Raw genomic sequence first — 14,050 nt, 5'->3', positions numbered from 1 at the left:
AACCTGTTACCATGACAACTCATGTGAAAGTTAATGCCAACTGTATACTAATAAGTGTTTATTTAAAAAAAACTTGTTATGAAATTAAAAAATAAATAACCTTACTTTTTGACAATTAAAAAAAAGATAACAGATTTTTTTATAAATAAATATTTATTTGTTATTTACAAAAAGTGTTGGAAATGTCTTCTTTGTTCAATACACATAACACTATTGATCACTATTCATCAATCTTAGGTTATGAATTCTGGTTTGCTGATTTAGTAGGCAACCAACAATACAATGATAAAAATTGTTCAACCACATCTGTAAAAATATCAGGACATGTTGCGAGTTTTTTTTAATAATAAACACCTGATAATTATTTGCATCACAATGGTTTATATGAAAGTGAACCGAAAATACGTGTTTTTTAAATAAATTTAGGAGGAAATTTTAATGTTTCAATTTTTTTAATTATTCTAAGGATTTATTTTTGTATTTTGTAAAATTTGTGGATGTACATTAATATTTCGACATAAGCTTTTTTTTATATATCTTTATACAAATAGGTATTTGTGTTTTTTTTTCAGACGAATGAAAATGCTTTGGCAACGACTGTATCACTAAACGCCGAAGTAATTTTACCTTCTTTAATCGAAACAATTGCCACTCATTTGAATGACCCACGAATATGTCAAGTATCTAAAGACGATTATTTCACTTTTTTGACTCCTGAAGGAGAACTTTACGACAAAAGTGTTGTTCCAGGGTATTTCTCGTTTATATACTGGAATTTTAAACAGTTATTAGTTGCCAAATTTTAGAAACGAAACGAATGAAACAATGAATTTGAAACGCGAAAGTAAAGTTTACAGTTATAAAGAACAATTGGAAGAATTGCAACTGAGACGCGAAATTGAAGAAAAGAAAAAGAAAGATGGAAAAATTAAACCACCACAGTATACACCTAAACAATTGGAAGCTATCAAAAATCAGAAAATGAAAGAACAAGCGATACGATCACGACTAGCAATGGTAAGTTTTATTATTTATTTTGTTAAGTGAATTTTTACTGTATCTCAAAAACTATAATCACACTGAATTCAGCTTTTGATGTTAAGTACTTATTTGCCAAAATCTTTTTGTTTTAGTGAATTACTTATCAAAAAACGCTATAAATTGATCGAAACAAATATTTTTTGTGTTAATTTTTACATTTTTTTTGTGTTTTTTTTTTTGCAAAGTATTTTTTATTTTGTGAGCTCTTACTGAGATATTTTTTGTTCGGTTTTGATTTGATGAATTTTTTGACGAGAAGCATTCTGAAAACGGCAAAACAAGTTATTTTGGGGTTAATTTTTCACCTTTCTACTGAAAATGTATAGGAAGAATCAAACAACGCATTTTAGACCAAACTAGCAATTTTTTTGCTTTGTTTTGACAAAATCGTTCGATTTTAGTGAATTGCTTATTGAAAAACGCTTGAAATTTATCAAAGTGAATAATTTTGGATTAAAATTTCGTCTTTTTAACAATATATATTCTAATTGAATCATGCTTCCAAATTTATAGCAAATAATTACATTTCACATTTTTTTTTAAATTTTGACAAATTTCTGATTGAGACATGAAAAAAATTGACTGGACTAATACTCCGTTTCTTACTAGAAAACAGTCTAAAACTTTCAAAATAAGCAAATATAACCCAATTTGAATCAAATTTAGGGATTTTTCTTTTTTATTTTACCAAAATCTTTCTATTTATTCTATTTATAATTATTGATTAAAACATGTATTTTTGTGTTAATTTTTACAATTTTTTTTCCTTATTATTATTTCATATTTTGTGAGATCGATCTAACTGAATTTTTTTGTTTTAGTTTAGTTTTTATGAATTCTAATCAAAAAAGTTTTGGAAATTGGCAAAATATGTTATTTTGGGGTTAACTGGTCATTTTTCTAGTAAACAATTGTGAATTCACTCGAAACACATTTTAGATAGAATTTGCCATGTTTTGGCAAAATTGTTTGAATTTTTGTGGGTTTCTTATTGAAAATATTTGAAAATCATCTGAAGAAGCAGATAATGCGCATTTGAGAACTAACTGAGCGCAATTTTTTAATTTGATTTTGTCATGTTCTGATATTTTAGTATTTTAGTGAATTTGTTTCCTATTAGAAAAGCCTCTGGATGAATCGGAAGAAGCAAATATAATACATTTATTTTGAGAAAATCTTTCTGTTTTAATGAATTAGTTATCGAAAAACGCTTGAAATTTATCAAAGCCAGTAATTTTGGATTAAAATTTCATCTTTTTGACGATATATTTCTAAGTAAAAAACGTTTTGGTAAAATCTGTTGAATTCAGTAAGTTTGTCACTAAAAAATGCTTGAAACCTAACAAAGAAGCATTCTTGTTCTGATCGGATTTTTTGGATTCATAGAAATATATTCATTTTAGACTGAATTTAACGTTTTTATTTTCGCATGTTCAGTTGAATATTATAAGATAAGAATATAACCTAATTTCGTTATTTTTTTTGAAAAATTATGTGGATTTTAGTGAAAAATTGAAATTATCTGAAGCAAATATTACGTATTAGTTGTTTCAAACCTATAAAAACGCCAACGTCTCATTTTCTCTTAAAATTAGCTGTTATAAAATTCGTGCACTTTAAAAGAATAATAGCTAATGTAATTTATACTTTCAATGAGAGATCTAATCATTAATAAATATTTTACAATTTAAATCTTATTTAAAAAATTAATTCGGTAAAACGCGACGTTGGCGTTTTTATAGTTTTGAAACAGCTAATACATGTTTAAGACTTTACTGCACTTTGTTTTCATATTTTTTTTTAATTTGACTAATCTTTCGTGAAAAAATGCTAGGAATTAATAAAAACACTTAGTTTTTTTAACTTAAATTTATAAATTCTCACAGAATAGTGTTGCCAAATGTTCAAGTTTTACATAAAATTTAACCCTTTTCTAATCCCTCAAATTTTTTGCAAAAAAATATACTTATGTTAGTAGAAAGTACACATTTTAGATTCAATTTTGTATTTTGTTTTTGTAAACTCCGTTGAATACAGTTATATTCTTATTAACAATAAGCGTTCTAAATGAGAGAAAGGAAGTAAATAAAATATACAAATTTTCAAAATGTGCATTCACTACTATTTTTGGTTATTTCAAGTATTTGACAGTGTTTTCGTTTAAATTTTTAAGTAAAATTTGGCCGGTTTGTAGATAACAAGAAGGTCTGTGTCAGGCCAAAATAGCATTCTTGAATTATGTTTACTTTCTGAATTAGAGATTTTTAAAACTTGGTATTCTAGACGGATTTTTTGTGACTTTACGTAAATTTAAAAATTCGTATCTTTTGAACTCGACTATTTTCTGAAATGAGATTTTGCACAATTATATAACTGGACAATAGCTATTAGCTTCCAAAGTTTCGTTCGAAAATATCGATTGTAACTTTGCGAAAAAAATTCATGTTTGGTGTAAGCTGGCAAAAATCTAATTTTTCTTTAACTTCACTACAGAAATGTATATCTTCAAACCTAATTTATTTCAACAATGAAGTTTTGTATAGTTATAGTCCGAAATAATGTCTATTGATTTGTAAATATTGTTAAAAAATATTTAAAAAAAATGTGTGAGGAAACAAAAATTTAATTTTCCTTCAACTTGACTACAGAAATATTATATCTTTCAAACCTGATTTATTTCAACAATGAAGTTTTGTATAGTTATAGTCCGAAATAATGTCTATTAATTTGCAAAATATTGTTAAAAAATATTGGAAAAAATTTGTGTAAGGAAACAAAAATTTAATTTTCCTTCAACTTAAATTTAAAAATTCATATCTTCTGTACCCGACTTCTTTTCTAAATGAGATTTGGGACAATTGCAGATATGCACAATGACTATTAGCTTCTTGAAATTCGTTTAAAAATATCGACTAAAATTGTGCAACAAAATTCTTATGTGGTATAAAAAAGAGAAAATTTAATTTTCGTTCAACTTCACTTAAAAAAACGATATTTTCGAAACCAGACTTATTTCAACAATGAGATTTAGCACAATTATAGCCCAAAATAATTGGTATTAATTCCCAAATCGTCATTAAAAAATATTGACTACAATAGTCTGAAAAAAGTTTTGTTTGTGTGAATTGGCTTAAATTTAAAATTTAAAAATTTATATTTTTTGAACCCGACTTTTTTTCTAAATGAGATTTGGGACAATTACCGAACTAGACAATGACTATTAGCTCCCAAAATTTCATTAAAAAATAATTGTATTAGTCATGTAAATTTTGAAGAAAATACTCAAGAGAGTTGATATTGCGTTATCTTTGACGAATTTTTAGTTTCAAAAGTTAGACAAAAACGTTTGGATAACTTTTTTCAGCTTTTCTATCATAAAATATTATTTTACACAACTATCAAATTACACTGTAATTATACGTTTTCTCTGATTAGAATGTTTTCAGTTATTTGTTCATTAATTAACACTTCTCTTGCTGATTTGTCATTATCAACCTCCACATATTCCTCAAAGTTCGGTAAAAGGTTTGTTATAAACGGAAAATTTTATCATGTTTTAAGTCAGTTCTAGTTCGTTTTTTCCGGAAGTTCGTTATAAGCGGGTTCGTTATAACCGGACTCCTCTGGTTTTGCATTTTTTTATGTAAAATTTTGTACATTTCTTCTTGCTGAAAATTAATTTCAGACTTAATTTAACTTTTTCAAAATTTGTGAAAATAACACAGTTAATTTATTTATGTTCTATTACGTTTTGGCAAGAAGTTTACTGGCATTTAACCGTGCTAGTAGTGGCGGTGGCGACACTATAAAGGAAAATATGCAGTTTTCACTAAAAAAAATCTAAAAAAAACACAAACTGATTTATGTTTTTTAGTTTTTGAAATACAATAACATTACGTATCGCAGATTATAACAGCAAAACTGTTTTTTTTTTCAGTTGAACACTTCTATCATCAATTGTGTTTCGATGATAAGAGCCGCTGCAAAGGGCAATCCCTTGCAATTATCTTTATATTTCAAAGACTTGCTTCCCTACATTTTGAGCGGTTTGCAATCACCACTTGCCGCTCCTTATTTGTCCAAACTTTACACCGACCTTCGAAGTACAGTTTTCACACACCAGTTGGAAACTTTGGGCGAACTTATTGCGTTCGTTACATTGAGATTATTGAAACCACAATGTGATATTGACGCGAATTGGGAAGCCGAGAATTTAAACAAAGCAATGGTCCGAACTGTATCATTGATACATGAAAAAACCGTTGCGAAAAATGAGACTCAGAATTGTTTTACAGTTCCTGCGTTTTGTTACACTTTTGTGTTGTTGAAATTGAGTCTTTTATCGAATTATGCGAGAAATCACGACGAGTTGGTTCATGATGGCTTACAGATTATTTCCGAACATGCAAGGTTAAGGGCGACGGAACAAAATGGGTTGAAGGATCTTTTTGATCCACAGTATTTGCCCATCAAGCAGATGTTTGAGTTACTGGTGGAAATTATAAGTAAGTAGGATTTTTTTAATTGAGTTGGCAACATTGAATACTGTTGTGGTTACAACGTTTGATGGTCACTGTTGTCAATTTAAAAATGTTTGACTTAATTTTGTGATTTTTTACTTTGTAAATAATCATAATAATTATAATTATAATAATTGTTTTGGAAAATTCTTTTAAATTTCGTAAATTTTTCGTCGAAAAACGTCTTGAAAAAATCTCCGAAATTTTGTGCTGAAAAGTGACACTAATTCTTAGAGTGTAATATAATTTAGACTGAACTTAACGTTTTTGTTTTGGTTAATTTCGTGATTTTTCTACGTGAAATTACCAAAGCAAGTCATGTAGAACAAATTTTGAATTTTTTAAATAATGCCCTAGTAGCACAGTTTTACTGAGTTATCTTTCGGTTATATAACGTTTTATAACCGCAATACACGAATCTAACCATTGGTTATGTTAGACTGAGCTTAAGGCTCTAGACCCTCTGGGAGCTGGCGCATACGTTTTACGTGTAAACTGTTTTTACTGTTTTTAGCCGCAAATTTAGACTTGAAGAGTTTCTTGACATTTGCAGTGTTTCTTTAAAAGTAAATGTAGGTCGAAGAGTCATTTTTGATTGAAATAAATGCCTAGATATTTTTTTATTAAATAAAATGTCTGTTAATGAAGTTGATACGAATTTTTGATAACGGTGCATTGTATTGAGAATTTAAAAAAACCATTTTATAGGAAATTTAAAAATACAGACTTGAGATATTTTAGATTTTTGTTAACTGTTCTTAATTGTTTGATATAAAGCAAAAATTAAATTGTAAGTAGGCAACTTTTAATGCATCCTTCTTCGAATGCGTAGCTAGCTGGAAGAAGATTTATGACGGGTTTAGGACGCACCGCAGGAGGTAACCACCATTGGGGTGACCCACAAGATAATAATTTTATTGCATTTGTTCAAGACAGAGAAATGTATCGGCACAAATAGGAATTTTAGCGATTTCTCTAATAGTGGTATAAAATTAAAGCACATGATTTCGGAATTAATTTTTTTAACAAAATAATTAGGTACCTATAGATTTGCATTACGTTTTTTTTGTAGACACTGCTATCAACGTATCTTATGAGATTTTGAAATACGAGTAATCACGCTCGCTATTTTTTTGAATACTTTTAACAATAAAATTATTCCTGTTTTAAAAAATATATAAAAAAGATGATTAAAACTTTGGTTGTACTTAGCTTCGTTCTGCACAGGTTTTGTGATAGAACTACTGAGCTCCCTCACCACGACAAGGTGTCAACCCACTGAGGAAGTTTTTTTTTACTTTTATTGTTCAAATTAAAAATTATAATTATTATTAAAATGCTTATCATCATATTATGTATTTATGTAAAAATCTCTAAAACTAAACTTGAAATATTATTTACAAATCCTTTTTTATTATGCTGCGTAATGGTAAATTGCGACTATGTCTTGAATCAATTATTTCTGGTAACATGGCATTCATAAAAAAATTTTCAAGACAATCTATCATTCTTCCGTTCCAATATTTACTATCGTCTTTCTCAATATTACAATATTTTAAATCTGTAGATGTGTACACTATAAAATAACAAGTTTGGCGATTAGTAATGTGGAGCTGACCTTGTACTTGATACATGTAATTATCTTTTTCTTTTAAAACTATTTTACTATCATCTTGAGAATCTATTTCTAAGTATTTAATCAATTTTTGTTCTATGGCAGTTTTAATATTTGTGTTTCTTGCGCTAAATGGACATTTAATTTCAACAATAGCATTTGAACCCACTAACCCATCTGGTGTTGCACCTAAAATTTTTTTTTCTTAATCAACAAAAAAGCCGCATGAATCTAGCTTTATACCTGTGATCTGTTCAAACTTCTCCTTTGCTTTCTCTTCATTATCAATTCCCCACTGTAGTGGTTCGGGTAATTTTTTAAATTTAGATAATCCCACACGATACAAGATATCTTTTACAGCATTCGCTGTATTGGTCGTACATTTCATATTAATAATTCTTCCGAAATTACTAGCCGTTAATCTATTATTATATTATATAAATTTAATAAAAAAACGAGAAATAATTCCTAAATTCTAAAATAATACATAATTATAAAAGTATCATTTATTTTACTAGGCGTAACGTAAACAAATTATATCACTAAGATTGGATCTTACAATCTCTCGATACGTTATTTGTACTATAATTATTACTGGGTATAGTTACAATAAATTTTTACAACAATGTATTTTTCAGAATTTATTACCTGGATAAAATTATCAGACGAAAAAGCGGGTTTAAAGAAGTTTTCATCATTTTAATGAGATATTCCTAGTAACTTTTTTAAAGTTAAACTGTTTTCTGAAAGAACAATAATGTTTCACCAATTAATTTTTTTATTTTATATTTTTTCAATGCAAGTGATCCAATTAGAAATGCACATGACACATAATATAGCGAACAGAATTCGGTTAATTAAAACATAAAACCCAATAAATAAATGGTGTAATGGTGTATTATTTTTTACAAAACTATGCTAGTATTTTATTATTCTTTAGTATCAAATTTTTTTAACAAAATAAAAAACGTATTTTTCACTGTATGTTGCTTGAATCTCTGAAATAAGAGAAACTATCGTGGGCGATAGTGGAATTCAGTTTGTTTACATTATTTGCATTTTATGAGAAGGGACAAGACACCCCGAGGCGAAGGTCGGATGCCTATCCGATGATTGACAGCTGTCACTGAAAACAGGTCTAAAAAAAAAGTATGCAACTTGTAGTACACCAATTCTCAACAATCGCTTCGGTACCCTGAAGCCTTAAATAACGGTTATCTAACCATGGTTATGTTTAGCGTCTATAACCATGATTATATTACGATTAGATAACCGTTATGTTTCTTAAGCAATATGGCCCAAGCTAGATTTAGGTTATATATCAGTTATCTAACCATGGTTATGTCTGGCGTATACAGTAAAGGTTATGTGACGGTTACATAACTGCTTTATAAAAGCGTCACATTTGGGAATTGGCGGTTATATTGGAAGGTTTTATCTCGGTTATAAAAGTGTGCTACTAGGGTGCTTTTCAGAGCGTTTTGTTATTTTTTTTGTTTTGAAAAAATTGTTTGGATTTTAGTGAAAAATACTCAACTTATCTCAAGATGCAAATATAACGCGTTTCAGGTTTAACTCAGCTATTTTCTACTTCGTATTGGGAAATTTTTTGTATATAGCAAATTTCTCGGTGAAAAATCACAGAAATTAACCAGAACTAGCAATTACAGTATGTAGTAATTTTTTGTTTATTTTGAAAAAATTAGTGAAACTGTTTTTCCAATAATTTTCTAGAAAGTACGTTTTACACCTACCTTTTTCTATCTCCACTTTCAATTTCTTTGCTGAAAAAATTTTCTACTTTAGTAAATAGAAAAAAATTATTTAGGCTCTAATTTAGGGATTTTTCCGTTTTGTTTTGCTAAATGTTTTATGGAAAAACGCTTTAAATTTATCTAAACAAACGTATACTCATGTTTGCAATTTTCTGTTTTTTTAGTAAATTATTTCTCAGATCACAGATTTACAATTTCTTTTTGAAAAATTATTTGAGATTTCAGATATTTTTGCAATTTTCTGTTCTTTGTAAATTATTTCGCAGATCTCAGATCTAAAATTTCTTCTTGAAAAATGTTTCAGATTCTATTATGTAGCTATTTTTTAATTTTGCTAGGATTTTAATGAGTTTGTTACTGAAAATCCTCTAATTAATGTTTAGACTAACTGCCGGTTTACAGAACATTTTAATCGCGGTTAACTTGACATTTGTCAATGCATTTTAATTGGCAACTTAATTCGAATTAGTTTAATTTTGAATTAAATCTGTATTTCGATTTTTGTAAACCGACCCTTAATATTTAGTGATTTGTTTGGTTTAGCCAAAATATTTAATTTTAGTGAACGATTTCTCTGAATTCTTTAGAAGAACGAACTTTCAATTACATTCTGACTAAGTTGTTTACTGAAAGTAGTTTAAATGTAACGAAAGAAACATTTTAGGCATAATTTAGCAACTTTTCTGTTTTTTTTTCTATAGAATTAAGTAATTTTTTTATTGAAAATAAAACATTTCAGCTATAATTAAATTTGGTTTTAAATACGCATATTGTTTTAAAATCGTGAATTTCTGGAATTCTAAATTTATAAAAACACCACACTTTTACCAGACTCATAAGAATTTTTGTTAAATAAAAAAACAGTCTGAATCTATCGAAAGAAGCAAATATACTGTATTTTTTATCTAATTTACAGAACAAGTGCTTTCGGATCATTTTCCAATGTAATAAGTAATAAGCGAGCGAATTTTTAAATTTTATTTTGGCAAAATTTTTTGGCGGTTGTTTTATTGAAAAATGCCTTAAGTTTTCTAAAAAGGTACTTTCGTTTTTTTAAATAGTATTGGTAAAACTTTTTCGTGAATTGTTTGTCGAAAAACGCTCCAAATTCATCAAAACAAGTAATTTTCGGTTAATTTTTCCAATTTACTTTTTGTTTGTTTTTTTTTTTGGAAAACATCGAATTAAATGATGGTCCAAATGAAAACTGCTTCTTAATTTACAGAACATACCTAAAGCATTTTACTCTTATTTTAACGATTTCTTGTTTTATTTTGGAAAAAAATCCAAATTTATCAAATTTCTTTTTGAAAATTGATATTTTTATGGAAAAAAAACACATTTTAGATTTAGTAATTCGACTATTTTCTGTTTTGTTCGTCAAAATCATTCCAATTCAGTGAAACGTTTTGAATCTATCGAAAGAAGCACATCAGACCTAATTTTTAGATTTTCTATTTTGCTTCAGATTTTGTGATTTGCTCATGAAATTATTTCTAATTTAATGATTATTTCACTTTTTTTTTGACAAAATGTCAAAATTATTTTAGATTTATACATAGAAAGTAGTACATTTTTGGTTTCACAGAAAAACATTGTAAATCAGAAGGAAGTATTTGTATTTCAAATTCTATGAAGTCTTGCTAAAAAACAGTTTTTTATAGAAAGTAATTACATTTTGCAAGTTCTGAATTTTATTTTTTTTTCTTAGTTAAATGAAGCTTTTCGGAAACAGTTTTTACACGGAATTTAGTCAAATTGAAATATGCTCTTAATCTTACAAGGACCATTTTTAGCTGTGTAAAAAATTTCTTCAAAACAAGTTATTCTGAACTTAATTTTGTTGTTTATTTGATTTTTGGAAATTACTTTAATTTGATAAAAAAACTCCAACCAAAAATTCCAATTTTGCTATTTTTTCGTAAAATTTAATCTATTGAAAGTAAGTAAGTAAAATCTACATCTCATTTTTTCTGTTTTAGTAAATCTTCTGAATTTGGATTAGTAAATTATAGAGAGTAATAAATGGATAAAGGTCCAAAATGTTTAATGTATTGAGCACAAAAAAAATTAACTTTCTATATTGAATTAAAAAAATTGACCTAATAAAGTTCAAAAAAAGACCTAAACCTGACGTTAAATTGTCGTTTTTTTTTAATTATTATTTTGTATAAAATCAGCAAATGCCACTAAGAATTTTGTTTTATTTTATTTTGAGTTTACTAAAGTTGGTTCTTTACATATTTTTCTTCAAAAAACTTTTTCGTGAATTGCTTGTCGAAAAACGCTCGAAATTCATCAAAACAAGTAATTTTCGGATAATTTTTTCAATTTATTTTTTGATTTGAGTTTTTTTTTTAACAAGTCCAAGTAAATGAGGGTCTCAATGAAAAATGCTACCAAAATTACAAAACATAACTCATTCATTTTACTCTTCATTTAACGATTTTTTATTTATTTTGAGAAAAAAAAAGGTTCCAAATTTGCCGGATTTCTTTTTGAAAATTGATATTATGGAGAGTAACACATTTTGAGTTTAGTAAACTATTTTCTAAACTATTTTGTTCGTCACAATCATTCAAATTCAGTGAGTTTTTATCTGAAAAACGTTCTGAATCTATCGAAAGTAGGGGAGGGGAGCACCATTATACAATTTTCAGAAAATAGTAAATTTTATTGAAATAGAAGAAGTCGCACAATTCTTTGGTTACGGAATATAACACGGAACATTTTATTTGTTGCTTACAACAAAGTAAAAGTAAAGATTTTATTATGTAACAACTTAAATATTTATTAACTCCCAATTTTCTTTTTGATTTGTTTTTTTTTTGGAAAATTTCTAAGTAAATGAGGGTCTGAAAGAAAAACGCTTTCAAATTTCCAGAACATAACTCATGCATTTTACTCTTAATTTAACGATTTCTTATTTTATTTTGGAAAAAAAGTTCCAATTTTTTATTTTTATATTCTATTTTGTTCATCAAAATCATTCGAATTCAGTGATTTTGTCCTTAAAAAACGTTCTGAATCTATTGAAGAAGCACATTAGGCTTAATTTTTAGATTTTCTATTTTGCTCCAGATATAGATTTGCTCACTGAAAATATTTCTAATTTAATGGTTATTTTGCATTTTTTTTGACAAAATCTCAAAATTATTTTAGATTTATAGAATATAGTACATTTTTAGTTTCACAGAAAAACCTTATAAATCAGAAGAAAGAATTACTTGTGGAGTGTTTCAGACGTAATTTAGCATTTTTTTTTTTTTTTGATGAAATCGTTGACTGATAGAAAATAAAATCTACTATTTTCAAGTAATTCTATTTAAAATTCTATAAAGTCTTGTGAAAACAGTTTTTTATATAAAGTAGTTACATTTTGCAATTTCTGATCTCTGAAATCAGCAAAAGCCACTCAGAAATTTATTTTATTTTGACTTTACTAAAGTTGGTTTCTTAAACATTTTTTTTCAAAAATATTCAAATAGTGTTTATAAAAATGTTTCGATCGGATTGTTTTTGTTTCAAAAAAAAATCTTTTAGGTAGTTCAAGCGGTCGAGTGCAATCGCAAGCCGAAGCTTGTCTTCTGGATGTCGCTCGTTGTGCTAGTGGTGATCCAGGTTGTACAAAAGCAACAATGGACGAAATCGACGTCCTTTTGACCGGTTTACAAAACCCAGCTGTTGTCGTAAGAGATGCAGCTTTACGAAGCTTAACAATAATTGTCTCCTCACTACCGAATTACGAAAGCGATTATGAATACGCAATGAAAATTAGCAAAAGAATATGGATTGCGAAATTTGACGAAAATGAAGATAATCAAATCTTGGCAGAAAAATTATGGGAATTGGCAAAATTACAATTTCCAGCTTGTCTCAGCGAAGAATTAATGCCCGATATTGAACATCCAGTTGAGTGTGTTCAAGTTGCAGCATCGAGAGCTCTTGCTGCTCTCTTGCAAAATAATCAAGAACAAGTGCAGGAAACTTTGCAGAAGCTTTTGAAATTGTACAATCAACGATTACAGGTTAGTAATTTACATATGTGTTTTTTTCCTTAACGTTGAGGCACAATTATTGTGGCTCCTAGCGACCTGTTTTTTTACAACTCATTTTTACCAATAAAAAAATAACAAATAAAAAATATTGTATTAAATTGCAGAAATTGTACAATCAACGATTACAGGTTAGCAATTTACATAAGTGTTTTTTTCGTTAACGTTGAGGCACAATTATTGTGGCTCCTAACGACTCGTTTTTTTTACAATAGATTTTTACCGATTAAAAAATTTAAAATAAAAAAATATTGTATTAAATTGCAGAAATTGTAGAATCAACGATTACAGGTTAGCAATTTACATAAGTGTTTTTTTTGTTAACGTTGAGGCACAATTTTTTGGCTCTTAGCGACCCGTTTTTTTTTACAACTGATTTTTATCAATAAAAAAAATTTAAAATAATTTTTGATAGTACTATGAAAAAATATTGTATTATTGTGGCTCCTAGCGACCCGTTTTTTTACAAATGATTTTTACCAATTAAAAAATTAAAAAATAATATTTGGTGCTATGAAAAAATATTGTATTAAACTAGTTTGTTAATGGGTGATTAATAATCGATACTGTTTAAAGCACGAACGAGCGATAGTGAGTGAGTGCCTTGAATTGTTTATTAAATAATTGTAACTTTGTTTTTTTCTTGTGTGTTTAGATGATTCCGGCAAAATTGGACGAATTTGGTCGTGAATTGGAGAAACCAATCGATACTTGGTTTCCGAGACGTGGTGTGGCTTTAGCTTTAGCTCAGTTGGCACCACTTATAACTCCCGATTTGATTGGTGATTTGGTGCAATTTTTTGTCTCGACGTCATTAAGTGATCGACATGAACAAGTCCGAAAGGAAATGTTAAATGCGGCTTTGAAAATTGTGGATTTGCATGGAAAGGTAAGAAAAAATCGCCTATCTTAAGCAATATAAGCAAAAGTTGTTGAAAGTTGAAGCACAAAATGTTTTTAGCTGTTATTTTACTTCAAATAATTTACAATTTACGAGATAAGGTGTAAAAAAATAATACGAATCACAATTTCTGTGAAATGAGT

The 14,050-nt window shown here is 27.7% G+C and overlaps 1 protein-coding gene across 1 annotated transcript in view; it reads left to right on the top strand.

The window, feature by feature from the left end:
• The window catches only part of LOC103314725 (stalled ribosome sensor GCN1), a 63,846-nt gene that overhangs the window by 16,230 nt on the left and 33,566 nt on the right, over positions 1-14,050 (top strand). Inside the window, exons 8-12 of the mRNA XM_064355226.1 lie at positions 573-751; positions 807-1,017; positions 4,979-5,546; positions 12,495-12,979; positions 13,662-13,895. Coding sequence (XP_064211296.1) covers positions 573-751; positions 807-1,017; positions 4,979-5,546; positions 12,495-12,979; positions 13,662-13,895 — 1,677 coding nt within the window. The remainder of the gene's footprint in view (positions 1-572; positions 752-806; positions 1,018-4,978; positions 5,547-12,494; positions 12,980-13,661; positions 13,896-14,050) is intronic.

Source organism: Tribolium castaneum, chromosome 2, assembly GCF_031307605.1.
Source record: "Tribolium castaneum strain GA2 chromosome 2, icTriCast1.1, whole genome shotgun sequence".
Lineage (NCBI taxonomy): Eukaryota > Metazoa > Arthropoda > Insecta > Coleoptera > Tenebrionidae > Tribolium > Tribolium castaneum.
This window is presented reverse-complemented; position numbering and strand designations above follow the sequence as displayed.